Here is a 17,185-nt window from a genome sequence, read left to right as displayed (position 1 = left end):
GGGGGGATGATTTTTGTGTGTGGTTTATCTATGTTTAGGAGTAGGGGGGGCAAACGCGTGGGTTGGGTCGGAGAGGGCGAGTCGGAAACAGGTAATGCAAAAATGGATAAATTATCCGACACCGACCCATATTTAATACGGATAAAAAATGGGTTAACCGGCGGATAATATGGATATGTGGCTTCTTCAATATAATCACTTTTGAGAGAATTCAGTCTCACAAACTAGAGGAACCATCAATTTGAGAATTAAACCCATTACTTATTCATTGTTTATCTATTTAGAAAATAAATAATATGGTTTTTATCCATATTTGACCTATTTTAAAAAAGTATATTATCCAAGTCATTTCTTAATGAATAATACGGTGGATAACTGTTTTCTTTTAACTATTTTGCCACCACTAAGTAAGATTATCTTCATTTTTATTCAATGACCCAACGAAACAATTTCTGAGATTGCCATAAGTAGGGACTCAGTTAACACGCCACAGATAAATAGATGAGCCATTACCCACTTGCCAAATATATTTTTCCTTGAATGTTTCTACTATCTGGATGGAAAATATCACTTGCGCAGTTGCGCTGTAATGAATCAAGAATTAAAGGCATTAGTTAATCATAATAATAATAATAATAATAGACACAAAAATTATACGAACGACAGATATCATAATCTGTTAGATAGGTGGAAACACCCCGGGTTAAGTTTTTTTTCTAAAAAAAATAATCTAAATTCATTCTTTGAAGCTAACGGTCAACTGCAGATCACAAAACTATGGCTAGGCCCTTATCAACAATCTTCAAATCAACGAAACCCCATATTCTGAAACCACAAAAACCCACAAATTTTGAATCCTTGAAGCCTGCTAACCTAAAAATTTCCTCTTCTTCAAATTCAATAGCATCTTCCTCAAGTTCCAGCAAATTGAAGAAAACAAGAAAGTGTGTTGCTGCAAACTCACAGCTGCCCTCTTCTTCAAATCCCTTAGGAAATGGGTCGGAATTAGCAACGAGCTGTAAATTGCCAGCTTCAGATTCAACGAAATCCAATAATTCAAGAAAATTCAAAAAAATCAAGTCTTTATGGTGTGTATACCTTATTCTCTCCACAAATTCACCTATCAAGACCTATGTTGGTGTCACCACCAATATCTCTCGTCGGTTAGTTCCATCTTTCTCTCGTTTATTCTAGAAAAGAAAAACAAAAAAAAAGGATAAAAGAAAACTTTTGGTTAATGGGTTTCTATTTTCTGCAAGTAACAGAAATTTAATTGACATTTCTGTTAGCTAAAATCTGCATCATTATATTGTGTCATTTGTTCATATAACTTTTCTCTTTTTTTATACTATCTAAGTTTGCTGACTTCTAATTGGTGATCTCTCTGGTAGACTGAAACAACATAATGGTGAACTAAAAGGGGGGGCAAAGTCATCTCGCTCGGGAAGACCTTGGATTTGTGCCTGCCTCATTCGAGGATTTGAGGGCAGAAGTGAAGGTACAATCTATTGTACCCAATTTTATATACCCTAAAACCCCACCCCTTAAACTATTACATTTTTGTCAGTTTCCTACTTAAACTATTCGGTATCCCAAAACACACCTAAACTATATTGCCCTTCATATTTAAACTCCCTCGTTGTTTACCTGACATAACGGGTGTACGCACTCGCTTGTAAGCGCGTGACAGCTGAAAAATGACATCAAAATGTAATGTCATCAAAATGTCACCTGACAAAATGTAATGACTAATTAGCCTAATCCTCTTTCAACTTTGTTTTATTTTTAAATATTCTCCTTATTTCCTTTATATACACCTTTCTTCTTCACTTTCACCATTCTTCGTTATTTTTCCCTTTTTATTTTTTATTTTTTCACCTTCTTCTTCTTCATTTTTTTCACCTTTTTTCTTCAGTTCTCCGTAGGGAAAAATTCCTCTCTTGTTTGCTCTAAAATAATTTATTTGCTTTCTTTTTTTAGTCTTCTTTCATTCATGCATTACACATATTGTTGAAAGAACACCCATTTAAATCTTTTTATTAAACCAACACCTTGTTGTAGAGAATGAAGTTGAATATCTAAAACCTTGTTCGTGCAATTTAGAATTAGTGAATGTAGTTGTTGGCCGATTAGTTTCTTATTTGCGAAATTTTATTTTGTGTAATCTTGTTTATGTAGTATAAGATGATTTTTCATAAATGCAACACTATATGCCTTTATTTATTTTCTTATTATGCTGCAAAGTGAATGTAAATAAGGAATTATTCAATTGAAGTCTAGTATAAAGCACAACCACAGTTAAACCTAGAATTAACTCCTTACATTAGATACTGTTTTGGCCAAAACTCCTAAAATTAACCAGTCATCCGAGAGTAATTTAGTACAAACTATAAGTTGATATAGTTAGACAGACACACCTCTAAGAATTTAACATGGGGTTTTAATATACATGGGGATATAGTTCAGGGGGGTTTTGGGGGCACTAGATAGTTTAAGTAGGTAACTGATAAAAAAATTATAGTTTATGGGGGTTTAGGCTGGGTTAAATAGCCACATGTAATGGCACATGGCACGTTATTTAGATAATTAGGAGCGTGTACTAGACGCGCCTCTAAGAATGCAGCGAGGGGGTTTTAGTATGAAGGGCAATATAGTTCAGGGGAGTTCTGGAGACACCGAATAGTTTAAGTAGGAAACTGACAAAAAATGTGATAATTTAGGGGGATTTTAGGGTATTAACTCTATTATATGAGGTGGCTTCTTTACTTCATCAGAAATGCAAAATTGCCCCCAAGTCTAGAATCCCTGTTATGCTAGAACACTACAAAAATTCAGATTATACTTTGGCAGTCTGGATGTTTCTTTTGGTTTCCTTATATTCATGCATTGGAAGGGAACATGTAACATAAGTATAAAAAATCATATTTCTTCAATAATTGAAGGATATTTCAAGTAGAAGAGCTGACGTATTGTTTGCCCAAAATTTACATTGTCCATTTTGAACAAACGCACCCCTTAGAGATCCTTTCCAGTTTTTTGTGGCTTTGTGCATTTTCTGTGTGCATGTAGACACTTGAAAGATGGTGGTGCAGATTCCCCTATCATATAATTCTGTACTTGAATGAACAAGCCATATTATTCTAAGCTCTTTACTACTTTTTTTTGGTTCTGATTCTGTAGTTTTTTATGAGTACAATCACAGCTAGAAAGCGCAAGTTAATAGAAGAGCTGACATATTGTTTGCCCAAAATTTACATTGTCCATTTTGAACAAACGCACCCCTTAGAGATCCTTTCCAGTTTTTGTGGCTTTGTGCATTTTCTGTGTGCATGTAGACACTTGAAAGATGGTGGTGCAGATTCCCCTATCATATAATTCTGTACTTGAATGAACAAGCCATATTAATCTAAGCTCCTTACTACTTTTTTTTGGTTCTGATTCTGTAGTTTTTTATGAGTACAATCACAGCTAGAAAGCGCAAGTTAATAGAGCTTATAACTAGTGAAGGTGCTAGTGGAAGCAGAGGTGATCAGAAACATAGATTTTGGTTTTAACGTGTTAACTTGCGGATTAAACCAAATACAGAGTCAACGTGGGAACATAATAGATTGTAACCCACTCAGAACTTGGTGCTTATTTAAAGGAGCTACATAGCCAGCACTTATGCTTTGACCAAGCTCATTCTCCTGATCAGCAATTCAAGTAGTTTGTGCAAATTGCTAGTTAAGAGAAGTGGCGCTTGGCACGAATAAGCATTATGAAGAGAGTGGTAAACTAATGTGTCTGTTTTCTTCAAACCTAGTATTCTAGTCGTTTCCAAGGCATGGTTAGGAGTTAACAATGAAGACATTGGCTTGAGGTGTATCATAACAGGATAGTCATAGCTTTTCCCACCAGATCTGACCCAAAATGTTTGTAATCATAGAAGCATACAGATCACAACAACTTCCCAGTAAAATTGGTTATATTTGCAAGGGTCCAACACTTTCTACGGTGTGTGGTGCATTTGCAGTTCTTCTATATGTAAGATCAACAAATAGCCTTACTTTTTTCCTGTCAATTCTTTTAGACTCTCTCCACTTCCTTGTTTTCATAAGAAATGGAAGCATATCCCAAGTTACCCACTGTAGGTGCACAAAGTGACTTGAGAATGCCTAGATCTACTGCTAAACACCTGGATTTTTGTCTATTTCGTTTAGGTAGCTGAATATTGAAGATAAAAACAGTGGTATGATCATTGTTATGGCATAGTACCAATGAACTTAAACAAAAAAACTACACAAGCGGAGCTCTAACTGTTAATGGGACATTCCTCAAACTGATCATCTTGCTCCACTTCTATTTTGTAAGATTCCGTGGCTTGCTTTTCTTCATTTGTGCTACCATTGTGTTATGGATTCGCTTTATGCTTAGGTTGAACTCAATTCAGACTTAATACTGACAATATGTTTTTAACTGTATAATAATCAAGCCTGAGTATCCGGCTTACAAGTTGCAAAACAAATTCCGATTAGGTGTGGTGCAACCTATTCCTGAAACACTATTTTATAGCTAAGTTGAAACTCTAAGTCCATCTTGCTCTCCAGAGTAGACGTATTCCTGCTGGTTGTCGACTCTTAAATGTCCCAAGCCGTCATAACTATCTTGGTCTTGAGTTTGGCGTCATCATTTCTGATAAGAAAAAACCTGTTTGACGTGCCTTTACCAATGCCTGTCATTGCGCTTTAAGTGAATAGACCTACAAGAATTGATTGCTATAATAGTTTAATGGTACTGGAGAAGGATCAGCAGTGATAAGACCTGCCTATACCATTACTAAGACAACCTAATCATCCCAAACATTACTTGTCTTCTAAACCAACAACAGGATTAGCAAAAAATGATTGTCTAGCGTGCAACTACTCTGCTTGTGAGTATCTGAGGAATTAGAGCATCACTATCTTCAGTGACAAAATATTGGTCGCCAAAGACTTTTGGACAAGAATATCAATATTAACCAGTGTGAAATTAGGTGTATCAGTAAAACTTTAGAACATTTCAGAAGTGGATTCTTCTCTCTTTACTATTTTCTTGTCCTTTATCTTCTTCATCTTCATTGACTGCGTCGATCTGTGGCATTATTTACAATTCTTAACTCGATATCATTATCACCAAAATTGGTGCTGAATTTGTTTGGGATCTCCTTGATTATGCTAACCACTTGAGGATCTGTTCTGAGCCTACAGATTAGGAGTAAGGGGTGAGAGGGGGATGCATGGGTGGTGCGGTCCTAGAGAGAGCTGAATAGATTATTGGATGCGGTATTTTAGTCGGAATTTGTTTTTGACTCTTATAGATTGGATCTCTTGCTGAGAGGACATTTCCAGCTTTGTTAATCTGCTTAACAATTGAAAAAGCATTGGGTTGGTTTTTACAATCAAAGGACCCAACTATCTAAAACAAAAACATCTATTCACTGTGAAGCGGAGGGCAGAGTGTTAAAAATAAAACCATCGCTCGAGGATGCATCTTAGGGTCTCAGGGGCTCAGGGCATAAAATTCAGCAGGCTTGAGAAGGCTTATGCTTTTCTCTTAATAAAGTCCCTTTGATTGTCCAAGCAGAGACAGAAAAATGCTAGGTTATTTATTGCCATTTGGCTAAGCCTTTGTGGGTAGACTATCTGTTGCCTATGCTGGTGGGAAGTACTAGGTATCTAGTAAAATAGTTGAGGTGCATGCAAGTTAGTCCGAACACCACCATTATTTTTAAAAAAAATAAGAAAGAAAAAGTTCCTTTTGATTGTTGTCGGGAGGGTGTCGTTGTGACTTTTTCTGCTTTGGATTAAACAGGATCTTTATTCAGGATTCATATGGATCATTCTTTCTTATATACTTGCCACCACAACTAATTCTCATTTGCAGAAAAACAAAATTTCTCTTATACTGTAACCTTTTAGCTAATGTTGAATAAAAAATGTTCTCTTCCTAAAGCAGTTAGTTTTCATTTGCTTTCACCTGGAGCTTAGAGATTGAGCAAGTTATTAACTCTATTTCTGTTTGAACTTGTAGCTTGTGCGTTTGAATCAAAATGGAAGCAAGTTTCAAGAAAACTGCCCCGTAAAAGAAAGACTACTGAGGAGCAGAAGCCAGAAGATAATGGATCTTTTGCATTATTGCAGCATAGACATGCAGCTCTGGATTGCGTTCAATGTTTGATGATCGACTGCAGTCACTTAAATATTGATTGGCGTTCTGATTTAATAAATTGAATTTACTCTATAGAAAAATGCTACCACAGTTTTAAAACTTGGTAGGGAATCAAAGATGTCTAGACCATGAATGCATTGATATCTGTATGGCAATTGTATCTTTAAAGTAAAGAGATAACTTATGTTCACTTATTGCTTATTGTTATTTATGTTTTTTTATGGAGAAAACTATTCACTTATTCCTGTGCAGTTAGTCATATCACACCATCTTAACTGAGTTGCTAAAGTGTAGAATTGCATATAGACAGAAAATAAGTTTAAACTGCTAATGGCTGAGATAAAAACTGAGAGATTTCTAGCATAAAATGCTCCCCCATAATATGCTACTTTCATTTCATTTTTCTTTTGTTTTCATACATCTACAAAACAATTAATGCCAACGTCACTATAGTCAATCAATCAACTAAAGCTTCAATCTAAAATAAGTTGTGTTAATCATCATTTCATTTATTCATGCCAGTTTCGTTCCAATATGTAATTTATTAGCTAAATATAAATATAGCACGCACCCAAAATTACTCTAACTATAAAAGTTACTATTCAATGTATATATTTTTTTTTAAAGGTGAAGCTTTAGATATCACTCATATTAAGTTTAGTATGATACTATGATAGCAATAAAAGAACATAATAAAGAGCAATTTTGTGATTTTGTCCAAAGAGCATACAAAAAAAACATTATTTAAAAAACATACAGGAAAAAACCCGTATGCACGAGTTAGGGATAAGAATCGGGTCGGATCATTTCTAAGCGGATAGTGGATTTGAGAAATAAAATAGGGATCAGATTATCAGAAGGGGGTAGGGGCTGCGAACAATCAGACAGAGATAGAGTAGAAGAAAACTGGTGTTTGTGATTATTAAGCAAATGGCGTTGATGAAGGGAGAGCCATTGGTGAGGAAGGTAGCGCTGATAGCTAAATATGTAGTTTTTCCTGGAGCTATGGCTGCCGCCGTCATCTATTCTCCTCCCACTTACGCTTCTTATTATTCAAAGTCCCAATCTTCTTCTTCCAAATAAACCCCGTGTCCTTCATTTCTGGGTACGTTCTCTTTTTTTTCTTTTTAATACCTATTCTCGTCGCTTCTAGGGTTTGGAATTTCTTTGCTGATTTTATCCATTCTCTAGATTTCTTATTGATCTAATTTATGTAATGGAAATTTTATATCTCAATATGCCTTATACCAATTTAATTTCCTGCTTGCTTCCCAAGAGTCGAACAAACTGATTTTTGCCTATGTTTTTTGAGTGGACTCTTTCATCATTTTGACATAATAATCAATAATCCAATATAGCTCCAATAAGACCTAATTGACTTGATAAGCTTAAAAGGTAATTAAATTGAGATAGAGAGAGAATTGTTTGCCCTTTTTGGTATGTGACCTTTCTTTGTCTACCAATCTTAGTGATCTCTGCTTGGTTTTGGGTTTTGCGTACAGTGTTTTTTGTGGATATTGCTGCCTTTGATGGTGGATAGTTCCGTTATATTCTCATTGCTTTATTGTTTTGAGAATGAAAGCATGTCGAATTAATTTGTTCAGGGAGGAATTCAAGGGTTGGCTTGTCTGCACTGTGACTTTTTTGGGTTAACTTGTTGACTTTTATATATTTGTGGGAAAAATGGAATAGCCTCAGTGTCATTATGATTTATGATTAGAATAGGATTGGCTGGTAAAAGTGCTGGAAATTGAGTTATTCTAACTCCTGAAATGCTCCAAGCATATATGATTTTGTCTTGATTTCCTAGAATGTGCTTTTGCATATTCTTCTAGTCTAGTGTAACACCCTTGTCCGCGACAAGAAGTAGGCGGGGTGAAAGTGCTATATAAGCAGTTAACACCTGCTTAAAAGTCAGCAGCGGGATAGCCATTAAAAGTATGTTTTCTGTATGCTCAGTATCTCGTCAAAAACTGGGTTTGGTAGCTTAGTGGCATTCCGTTTGGTGTGAGAGATAACGTCTCTTTGTGTTTGCCTTTTTCTTTTCTTTTCTTATTTTGCATCACAGAACCTCCATTACTTTCTCTACTGTTAACCGACTCTTTAAATATGGTGTTGTCCTCGAGCTTAGGTGTTAATTTTGAAGCTCGTACTTTTGCAACTTTTTTTTTTTTTTGATAAGGTAAATTGTATTAATCAAAAGGGAGAGAACTCCCGTATACACGAAGTATACCAAAGACGTAGAGAATTTACATCAGAACATGATTCTCTACAAAAAACGCCCAATCTTCTATACAAGTAGGGGCTAAATGAGTGCACCAAAAAGCGATCAAAGATAAAAGACTATTCTTAAGATGTGAAAAAGGAGACTCAATCTCCTCAAAAGCTCTCCTATTTCTCTCCCCCCATACTACCCACATGAGAGCTAACGGGGCGAACTTCCACGCCTTCTGCTTTCTTCTTCTCCGAAAACCGCCCCAGCTATGTAACATTTCCTTTACAGTGCTTGGCATCACCCATTGAACACCAAAAAGATTCAGGATTGCCCTCCACAGAGCAGAGGACACAGGGCAATGCAACATAAGGTGATCAACTTCTTCCCCTGAGCTTTCGCACATGTAGCACCAACTAACAAGTGTAATTCCCCTCTTTCGGAGATTTTCAGCAGTCAAGATCACTCCCTTGCCGCTAGCCATGCAAAAAAGCACACTTTCGTGGGCGCCCTAGGAATCCAGATCGAGGAGTATGGAAAAGTGGTCTCCTCTCTCACCAACATACTCTGGTAAAAGGACTTTACGGTGAACAAACCATCGCCACGCAAGCCCCATCTCCAAGAGTCACAGGATGGTTGAAGCCTGTCTTGCCCGTATAGCAGCGCCAACAAAACTTGGAGCTCCGTAATCTCCCAATCTTGCATGTTCCTCCTGAATGAGAGGTCCCATACTACCTCCCTTCAAGCTCCTTGCGAATCTATTGGACCATCAGTTCTTTCTGGTTTGAAACTCTGAAGACGTGGGGGAAGGAGACCTTGAGAGTATCCTCTCCACACCACCTATGATTCCAAAAGCTGATTCTCCTTCCATCTCCCACCCTGTAAGTGATGTTGCCACTGAATGCTTCCCAATTCTTCATGATACTCCTCCACATGCCACACCCGAAAGGTGTTGTGATCGCCTTGGTCCTCCAACCCCCTCCCGTTGAGTCGTACTTTTCTACTATGACCTCCCTCCATAGAGCATGCTCTTATGCCCCGAATCTCCACAACCACTTCCCCATTAAAGCTCTGTTAAAAACCCTAAGATCTTTCACTCCAAGTCCACCCCACTTCTTTGGGGAAGTGACTGTCTGTCAATTCACTAGATGAAACTTTCTAGTTTCATCCGCCGCATCCCACAGAAAGTTCCTTTGAAGTCGCTCCAGTTTTTCTGTGATGCTCACCGGTGCTTGCAACAGTGATAAGTAATAGGTGGGCATATTCGATAAAGTGCTTTTGATAAGCACTTCCTTACCTCCTTTTGACAAATACCGTTTCTGCCACCCTGCTAATCTTTTTTCAACCCGTTCGATCACTGGATTCCAAACCGTAGTATCCTTATATGAAGCGCCCAAAGGGAGACCCAGGTAAGTAGTGGGAAGGGAACCCACCTTGCATCTGAGAACACCAGACAAGGCATCAATATTAGTAACCACACCTACCGGGAAAATCTCACACTTGCCGATGTTGATTTTGAGTCCTGACACTAACTGAAACCACTGCAGGACCTGCTTCAGGTAGGTCAACTGATTCATGTCGGCATCACAGAAAACCAGTGTGTCATCCGCAAAAAGCAAATGTGAGACTCTTCGGGCATTGAGCACCCCAATCGGAGCTGAGAATCCTCTCAAGAAACCTCCGCCCGCCGCACGATCCATCATCTTGCTCAGAGCATCCATCACTAGAATGAATAACATGGGGGATAGGGGATCACCTTGCCTGAGACCCTTGGAGCTGCCAAAGAAACCACACGGGCTACCATTAACCAGGACAGAGAATCTGACTGAGGAAATGCAGAACTTTATCCATCCCCTCCATCTTTCCCCAAACCCCATCCGCATCATAATGAATTCCAGGAACTCCCAATTGACATGGTCGAAAGCCTTCTCAAGATCCAACTTGCATAGTAAGCCGGGTTCTCTATTTTTCCTTCTGGAGTCTACAAGTTCATTTGTCACCAAGGCAGCATCCAGTATCTGCCTACCTTCCACAAACGCATTCTGGTAGGACGAAACAGTCATGTCAAGTACCTTCTTAAATCTGTTGGAAAGCACTTTAGAAATAATCTTGTAAATGTTCCCCACGAGACTAATAGGCCTGTAGTCTCTGATACAAGATGCACCTTCTTTCTTAGGCACAATAGCAATAAAGGAAGCATTAATACTTCTCTCGAAAACACCATTTGCATGGAAGTATTCAATGGCTGCCATCAACTCCCCCTTGATGGTGTCCCAGAAGAACTGAAAGAAAGCCAAGGAGAAACCATCAGGCCCGGGGGCTTTATCACCAGCACAACACGACATAGCCTCGTGCACCTCCTCCTCCTCGAAAGCCATTTCTAGCCAGTCGATGTCTCCCTCCCCTATATGGTTGAACTCTACTCCCCCCAAAGTCGGCCTCCAACTAACTTCCTCTTTATATAAGTTCTCATAAAATCCCGTTATTGCCCCTTTTACCTCCTCTTCTCCCTCAATCCTCACCCCATCCACAACTAAAGACTCTGTGAAGTTTCTCCTTTGATTTGCGATCGCCACCCTATGGAAAAACTTGGTATTCGAATCCCCCTCCTTTAACCAGAGCACCCTCGATTTATGCCGCCAACTAGTCTCCTGAGCTATTGCTAACTCTACTATTTCCCTCTTAACCTCCCCCAATCTCTCTTTCTCAGATTCGTCTAACTCCCCCGCCCCTTCCCCTCTTTCTAAGTCCCCCAATTCATGCATAAGCTCCCTCATTTTAACCTCTACCCTCCTAAAAACCTCCTTATTCCACTTAATAATATCTCCCTTTAGCAATTTGAGTTTCTTCGAAAGACGGTATGAAGGTGACCCTGATACCCCGTAGCCTGTCCACCATTCTTTCACCTTGTCCCCGAATCCTGGCACTTTCAACCACATGTTTTCGAATCGGAAGGGAGCACGCACCCCCCTCCCTCTGCATTCATCTAGCAAAATAGGCAAATGATCTGAAGTCAACCTGGGTAAAGGAATCTGCAGCACATTCGGCACCAGCTCATCCCATGAGGGAGATGTCAGGAATCTATCAAGTCTAGACCTTGAGTTGGAATCCTCCGCCCTGGCCCAAGTAAACTTTTCCCCTGACAGAGGAAGGTCAATGAGAAAGTGATCATTGATGAAGTCAGAAAACTCCTCCATGGCCCTCGAAATCACACTGCACCCTAATCTCTCCTCCGGGAATCTAATAGTGTTAAAGTCTCCCCCTAGAACCCATGGAATGTCCCATTCCCCCATAATATTGGCCAGTTCCTCCCAGAAAGACACCTTGGGCCCATACACTCCCCCAAGTCCCCACTTCACCCCACTCACTCTATCTTTGACGAGAGCTGCCAAAGAGAAAACTCCTTTACTAATCTCCTTTACCTCCAAGCTTCTATCATCCCACATGAGTAGAATGCCCCCGGCACTTCCCGCTGCTGGGACCCAATCATATTTCACCCAACTACCTCCCCAGACACTTCTCACGATCGCATCCGACAAAACTTCCATTTTGGTAAACTCCTGAAAACAAACTAGGTTGGCACCCCACTCCCTAACTCCTATTTTGATGATGGCCCTTTTGTTTGGGTCATTCATCCCCCTGACATTCCATGAAAGGATCTTAACTTCCATAAGCAACAATAGCCCCCATTTCCCCCCCCCTAGCCGAGGTCCCTTTCTCCATGTCACACACTCGACCCTTCTCTGATACACCACTACATCCCCTATTTTATTTTGATTAGCACCTTTACCCAACTTCCTCCCCGCGCCTTCGTAACAAGGTTGTTTCTCAATCTCCCTCAACAGTTCTAGCACCCTATCTTCCTTCCCTTCAAAAGAAACACCTAAGAGCTTCCCAAAGTTTAATAGTTTATCCTCCATCCATAAGGACATATCCCCTTCTCCAATCCGTGACGAAATTGGACATGCGTCTTCTGTAATTACCTTTTCCTTGCCCCTACCGGAGGAATGCAAGACCATAGCATTGCTAGTAATAGGAATTCTGGGTGCCGAGTGGATCACGTCGTTTCTTTGAGAGGCACCAACCTCAGGAATTAATGCCTCTCTTGGAGGAGATTGTATTGTAACCTCAGCACATCTAAGCACAGTGGGAGATGAGGGGGCGATGGAGCTGGGTCCATCAGAGGCGGTGGGCCATGGAATAACACCGCCAGCTTTAGCCGGTGCTGCCCCTGGAACAGTGGCCGAAGAGGGGCACAAGTCCCTAGTGCTTGGTGAAGAAATAACACTGTGTGAGGCATCATTGGCAGAAGAAGGAGGAGTGACTGCTCCCATATGTTTAGGAGCCTTAACGGACGCAGCTTGATATAAACTGGGGCCCTTTGGATCGATTCTAATAGAATTGGGAAAAGTTGCTTGGCCCATGTGTGGAGGCCCAGGACTATGCTTGCTGAAATCTTTCCCGACCCTATGATTGTTAAGAGAGTACCGACCCATTCTACCTTTCCAGCCCGCATCACTAACCCATTCACGTCTTTTCCTCATGATAAAATTTTGTCTTCTTCTCCCAAAATCAAACCTCCCGTCACTTCTCGATCTACCGCCTGTTTCCAGCTTAATCCACTGATCCGGTGAGCCCTCCCCTCCCCTCGGAAACTGATTTCCCCTTGCCTCCCTTTTATTTGACCTTTCCTTTTCTTCCGCCAAAATCACAGGCATAAAAATAGGGCGAAATTCAGGGTTCAACCAAACCCTGTAGCTCAAGTAGCCATCTTCCACCACAGTGGAGACAGGGATTCTGCCCCCTTTCCTCACCACAATCCTTACGCACGAGAGATCGTGCAAGCTGCAAGTGACATCAATGAACCCCTAACAGATTTTCCCAATCTTCTTGAATAGGTCAAGACACCAGAGATGCACCGGGAGACCCACCATGTTGACCACCAATGTTTCGCCAGCGAAACGAGGGTCGAGACACCCATCGTGCTCCACCCATCTGTCTAACTTTAAGAAATTCCCGTCGAATCACCTGTTTCCTCTGACAAGAATTTTTGAAGCTTGAGACTCGTCGACGAATCGAAAAAGATATTGCGTGTCCCCCAGTTGCGATATTTTCAGCCCGTCCTTGACGTTCCATGTCTCTGCCGCCCAGTTCCTAACAGCTTCTGGAGAACCAACCCATTTGGAGAAAGACCCAATCAAACAAGAGTCCAAGAAACCTTTACGCCTAAGAGTGTGCTCCTCGGACAACGAGAAGTGTGGCTCCTGCCCTACGTCAAGCTTTCGCTGGCATCTTCCCCCAAGTTCGAGGGCTGGCCAAGATGCAGCTTTGCTAAAAGACATGCTTTCCAATTTTCTAGATTCTAGGGAGAAGTAGGAGCTTCTCTCTGTAGAATCCGTCATAGCTAAACCAAGAGCCTCGAGAGGAGACTGACTGAAGAAGAGAAAGTGAGAGGGAGTGAAATCTGGCCGGAAAAAGACACCTCCGTCGCCGGAAAATAGCAAAAGTGGTCGGAAGTTGGAGGTTGATGGATGGGTGAGGTCGGTACAGCCTCGCGAAGAGGCTGTCTGAAGGAAAAAAGTTGGGATCTGGCCTGGAAAGGTGTCACGCGCCGGCGCGTGGGCTAGGGGTGGTCGGAGATCTGCCGCGCGTAACAGCGCGTGAGGTGTCAGATCCCGGCGATTCTTTTTTGGGGTAGTGTCGCGATTGTGGTGGTGAGGTCCTAGGGTTCATGATTCATGGTGGTGGTGAAGGGGTGGGTTGGGGTGTCTGTGTGCTACAGTGTCTTCGGTTCATTTAATATGCAGATGCTAGAATTTATATTTCCTACTAACAAGTGGATAACTAAATTAGATAGCAAATAGAGCACTGCAGATGGTAACAACTAAATGTGTTTCAGTTCTTAGGCTCCTGAAGGAAGATCCTGAAGAAACTGACTTTGTACTATTTTAAGAACTCTTGTACCGTATACAGGATTTGATATTGGCTTTCTTGTAATTGCATTAATATGCAATGTTTCTCCTTTTGCAACTTTCGAGAATCATCTAATAACGTTGTCTCGACATAAAGATTTTATTACTAATTTCAAGAGATTAATTAGGAAATTTCTTATTATGATAAGTCATAAGAGACTTGAATTTCTTTTTAGGGCTAAGTGTGAGATCTGGAGAGCATCTAGTTTCAGAGAACCCCTAATTTATCTTAAAGAGAAATTATTTAGTATTGGGTACTGGGTCTGAGTAGAGCAGAATGGGTATATAGGATTCAAATGGCTGCCTACAACGAGTTTGAGATTAAGGAATAGTTTATTCATATAGATTTATTACTAGCAAAATGGACATAACTATTACATGCGAACTAAGCCTAACATTTAAGGGGAGAAGGGTAGAGGGGCGGACCCATTGTCCCTGAGTTTTGAAGGTTGCGGTTGGGCCTAAGGGTTGACCCCGGACAGATTTCTCAAGCTTTGAAAAAGAGCGAACATAACCCCTTATGGAAGAAGAATAGAAAAACCTGTAGCTACAGAAGAATATTGTTCTCTATTACTGTTAATCAATCATTTTTACAAGTCGGAATTGATATATGCTCCTAAAGATAAGAAAAAGAAGCAAGATATGATGGTCTGCATGAAGGAATGCTTAGTTCCTCTGCAGAAGCTCCTCTAGTCCAGATCATTGCCCGGAAAATGACATCCCATGCTCCTCCCTTCTTTCTTCTTCCTTTCTTCTGGCTTCCTACTAGTCGTCCATAGTTCATGACATAGCTTATTGACACCTCAAAATATCAGATTCCAAGTTCGTTAATCGACTCTTCCTTGGAATGTATTAACTAGTCTCCAACATTATTCCACCACCTGGAAAAGTTCAGACCAGCTTGTGTGAACTGTCTTCTTTAGACAGTGTATTTGTCGTTCTTTTTGCGCTTTTCTCTTTCAAATAGACTGTCTTAAACACTTCACGGCCGCAGCTTTTTGACTCCAAGCTCTTGGAGAGATGCTAAAGTTGCTGTTTTGAGCAGTCTACTCTTAGCACCTGCAATGTTCCCAAATCCCACTCTCTTAGTTCTATCTCAGAATCTACCAATTTGTTTTACTCCTCTCAAATTCATGTCTCCCTCCAGCGAGCTGTCTGGTGTGTTTGTCTTCCGAATCCTCCTGCTTGCCTTCTCCACCCCATAATCCCAATTACTTTCTTCAAACTTGCTCGTACGTGACAAATCTTTCATGCCGTTTCCCTAGTATTGGTTTACTGATGACCCTCATATCCTTGTTCCATTTACATACCTCTTATCAGAAATCACTATTTTTCTGACTCACCAAATGGAATTTTCTCTCTCTCGTTTGCTTCCCCTAGAGAACTTCTTTCCAACTGCTCCATTTTCTCAATGAATGATACTGGTAGTCTTGGAAATAATTCATGTGCTCATGCTTTATGATACTTCCTACTCTTTTGCTTGTCGCAGAATTGATGGTTGGACTAGATATCAGTTTAACTGTACGTTGTAAAGTTCTTAAAAGTGTTAGCTGTATATAAGCCTTTACTTTTTTCTATTGTACTGTATCTCATTGTTGAAAATGTTGATTGTGATGTTGTTCTGCTTCTTACCATGTCATGTTTAATAGCTTTGCATGACGATAGAAGTAAAGTACAAAGTTGGGTTAGAACTTTGATGAAATGAGCTGATTTATCTAACATATAATTTTAATATTCGATCAAACTGTCATTTTTCCTTAAATCCGCAGAAAGATATACCCAGGAATTTTATATTTATTTATATGAAGCATGAAGGAAAGGGACCGCCTGGTCCTTGAACAGTTCTTTCAAACAAAGGATTTTGTTGAATTATCTTCTTAGAACAATTCATGGTTCATATGCTTATCGTCAGAAGGAATAATGCACTGGAGTTCATGGATTTAACTTGGCAGTTTATGGGCTAGTCACTAAAGGAATTTTTTAAAATCTTTTTCATACATGAGAACAACCACATTACTATGACATCCAAAAGAGAAAGTTACTTTATTTTCTATGTACTCGTATTTGAGTTGTTTGTGTACTATTCCTTTTCATGGTGTTGGTCTGGTTGATCTCAAAGGTAGTAGTTTGGCTTGTTAATCAACTTCTATGTGAGATTTGATAGACTAGTATAGGCACAATTTACGTTTTGCATCTACCCTTGGTTAATAATAACACCAAACTAGTTGCACAAATGAACTATAACTGAATAATGTGATATTTTATTTCAGTTAGATTTCTTCTTTTCTAAATACCACGGTTAATTCAGTTGTATTTTCTTTTAAAGGCCATGTTAACTGACATGTTATATTGTTCTTGATTGCAGGGATCTTTTTGACTTGAAGAATGCTTCTGGTTCCAGTAGTCTACTGATATGTTCTATTTGTCGTAGACGTGGTTTGTAATAATCCAATGGCAGCTTGTTTCTGTACTCAAACTATAAACATTTGACAATCGGAATACTCCTTTATTTTCTAAATATCAGTTGGGCTTGTTCCTATTATGCTTTATTATCATCTTGTGACACTTTCTTCCATTATGCGTGTATCCAGTTTTCCTTTCTAAAACTGAAGTTCAAGACAAATTAATTTATAATACTTTTGACGGATTTTTGAGGACAATCTCTTCTTTTTCAAATCTCTGTTGCATTTTATTATTTATCAAACCTTTAATTAAAATCACCAAGAAAAGAAATTTGTAGTTCTCTTAGGAATTGGATGAAGAATCCAAAAATATTCTGTAATGAAGTGTACGATACGTTAACCAATCCTGATAC

General features: G+C 39.7%; 1 protein-coding gene across 2 annotated transcripts; it reads left to right on the top strand.

Moving 5' to 3' along the window:
• The first annotated feature begins 648 nt into the window (after positions 1-648).
• On the top strand, positions 649-16,919 carry LOC107774523 (uncharacterized). 2 transcript variants are annotated; one of them, XM_016594072.2, is made up of 4 exons: positions 649-1,163; positions 1,392-1,498; positions 6,049-7,291; positions 16,736-16,919. In XM_016594072.2, exons 1-3 carry the CDS (start codon positions 778-780, stop codon positions 6,246-6,248), a joined length of 693 nt encoding a protein of 230 aa, XP_016449558.1. In that variant the 5' UTR covers positions 649-777; the 3' UTR covers positions 6,249-7,291; positions 16,736-16,919. The 2 variants fall into 2 exon arrangements, 1 of the variants encoding a protein (XP_016449558.1); XR_012702765.1 differs by lacking the exon at positions 1,392-1,498 and having other exon boundaries at positions 704-1,163.
• Positions 16,920-17,185: the final 266 nt, after the last annotated feature.

Source organism: Nicotiana tabacum, chromosome 19 (genome assembly GCF_000715075.1).
Source record: "Nicotiana tabacum cultivar K326 chromosome 19, ASM71507v2, whole genome shotgun sequence".
Classification (NCBI taxonomy): domain Eukaryota; kingdom Viridiplantae; phylum Streptophyta; class Magnoliopsida; order Solanales; family Solanaceae; genus Nicotiana; species Nicotiana tabacum.
The sequence above is the reverse complement of the archived record's forward strand: the minus strand, read 5'-3'. Positions and strand labels throughout refer to the sequence as shown.

Excerpts from the sequence above, each read along its gene's own strand:
- LOC107774523 (XM_016594072.2), top strand. The coding sequence starts at position 778 with ATGGCTAGGCCCTTATCAACAATCTTCAAATCAACGAAACCCCATATT. Across the intron at positions 1,164-1,391 it reads ACCACCAATATCTCTCGTCG|ACTGAAACAACATAATGGTG; the intron begins GTTAGTTCCATC and ends TCTCTCTGGTAG. Across the intron at positions 1,499-6,048 it reads ATTTGAGGGCAGAAGTGAAG|CTTGTGCGTTTGAATCAAAA; the intron begins GTACAATCTATT and ends TTGAACTTGTAG.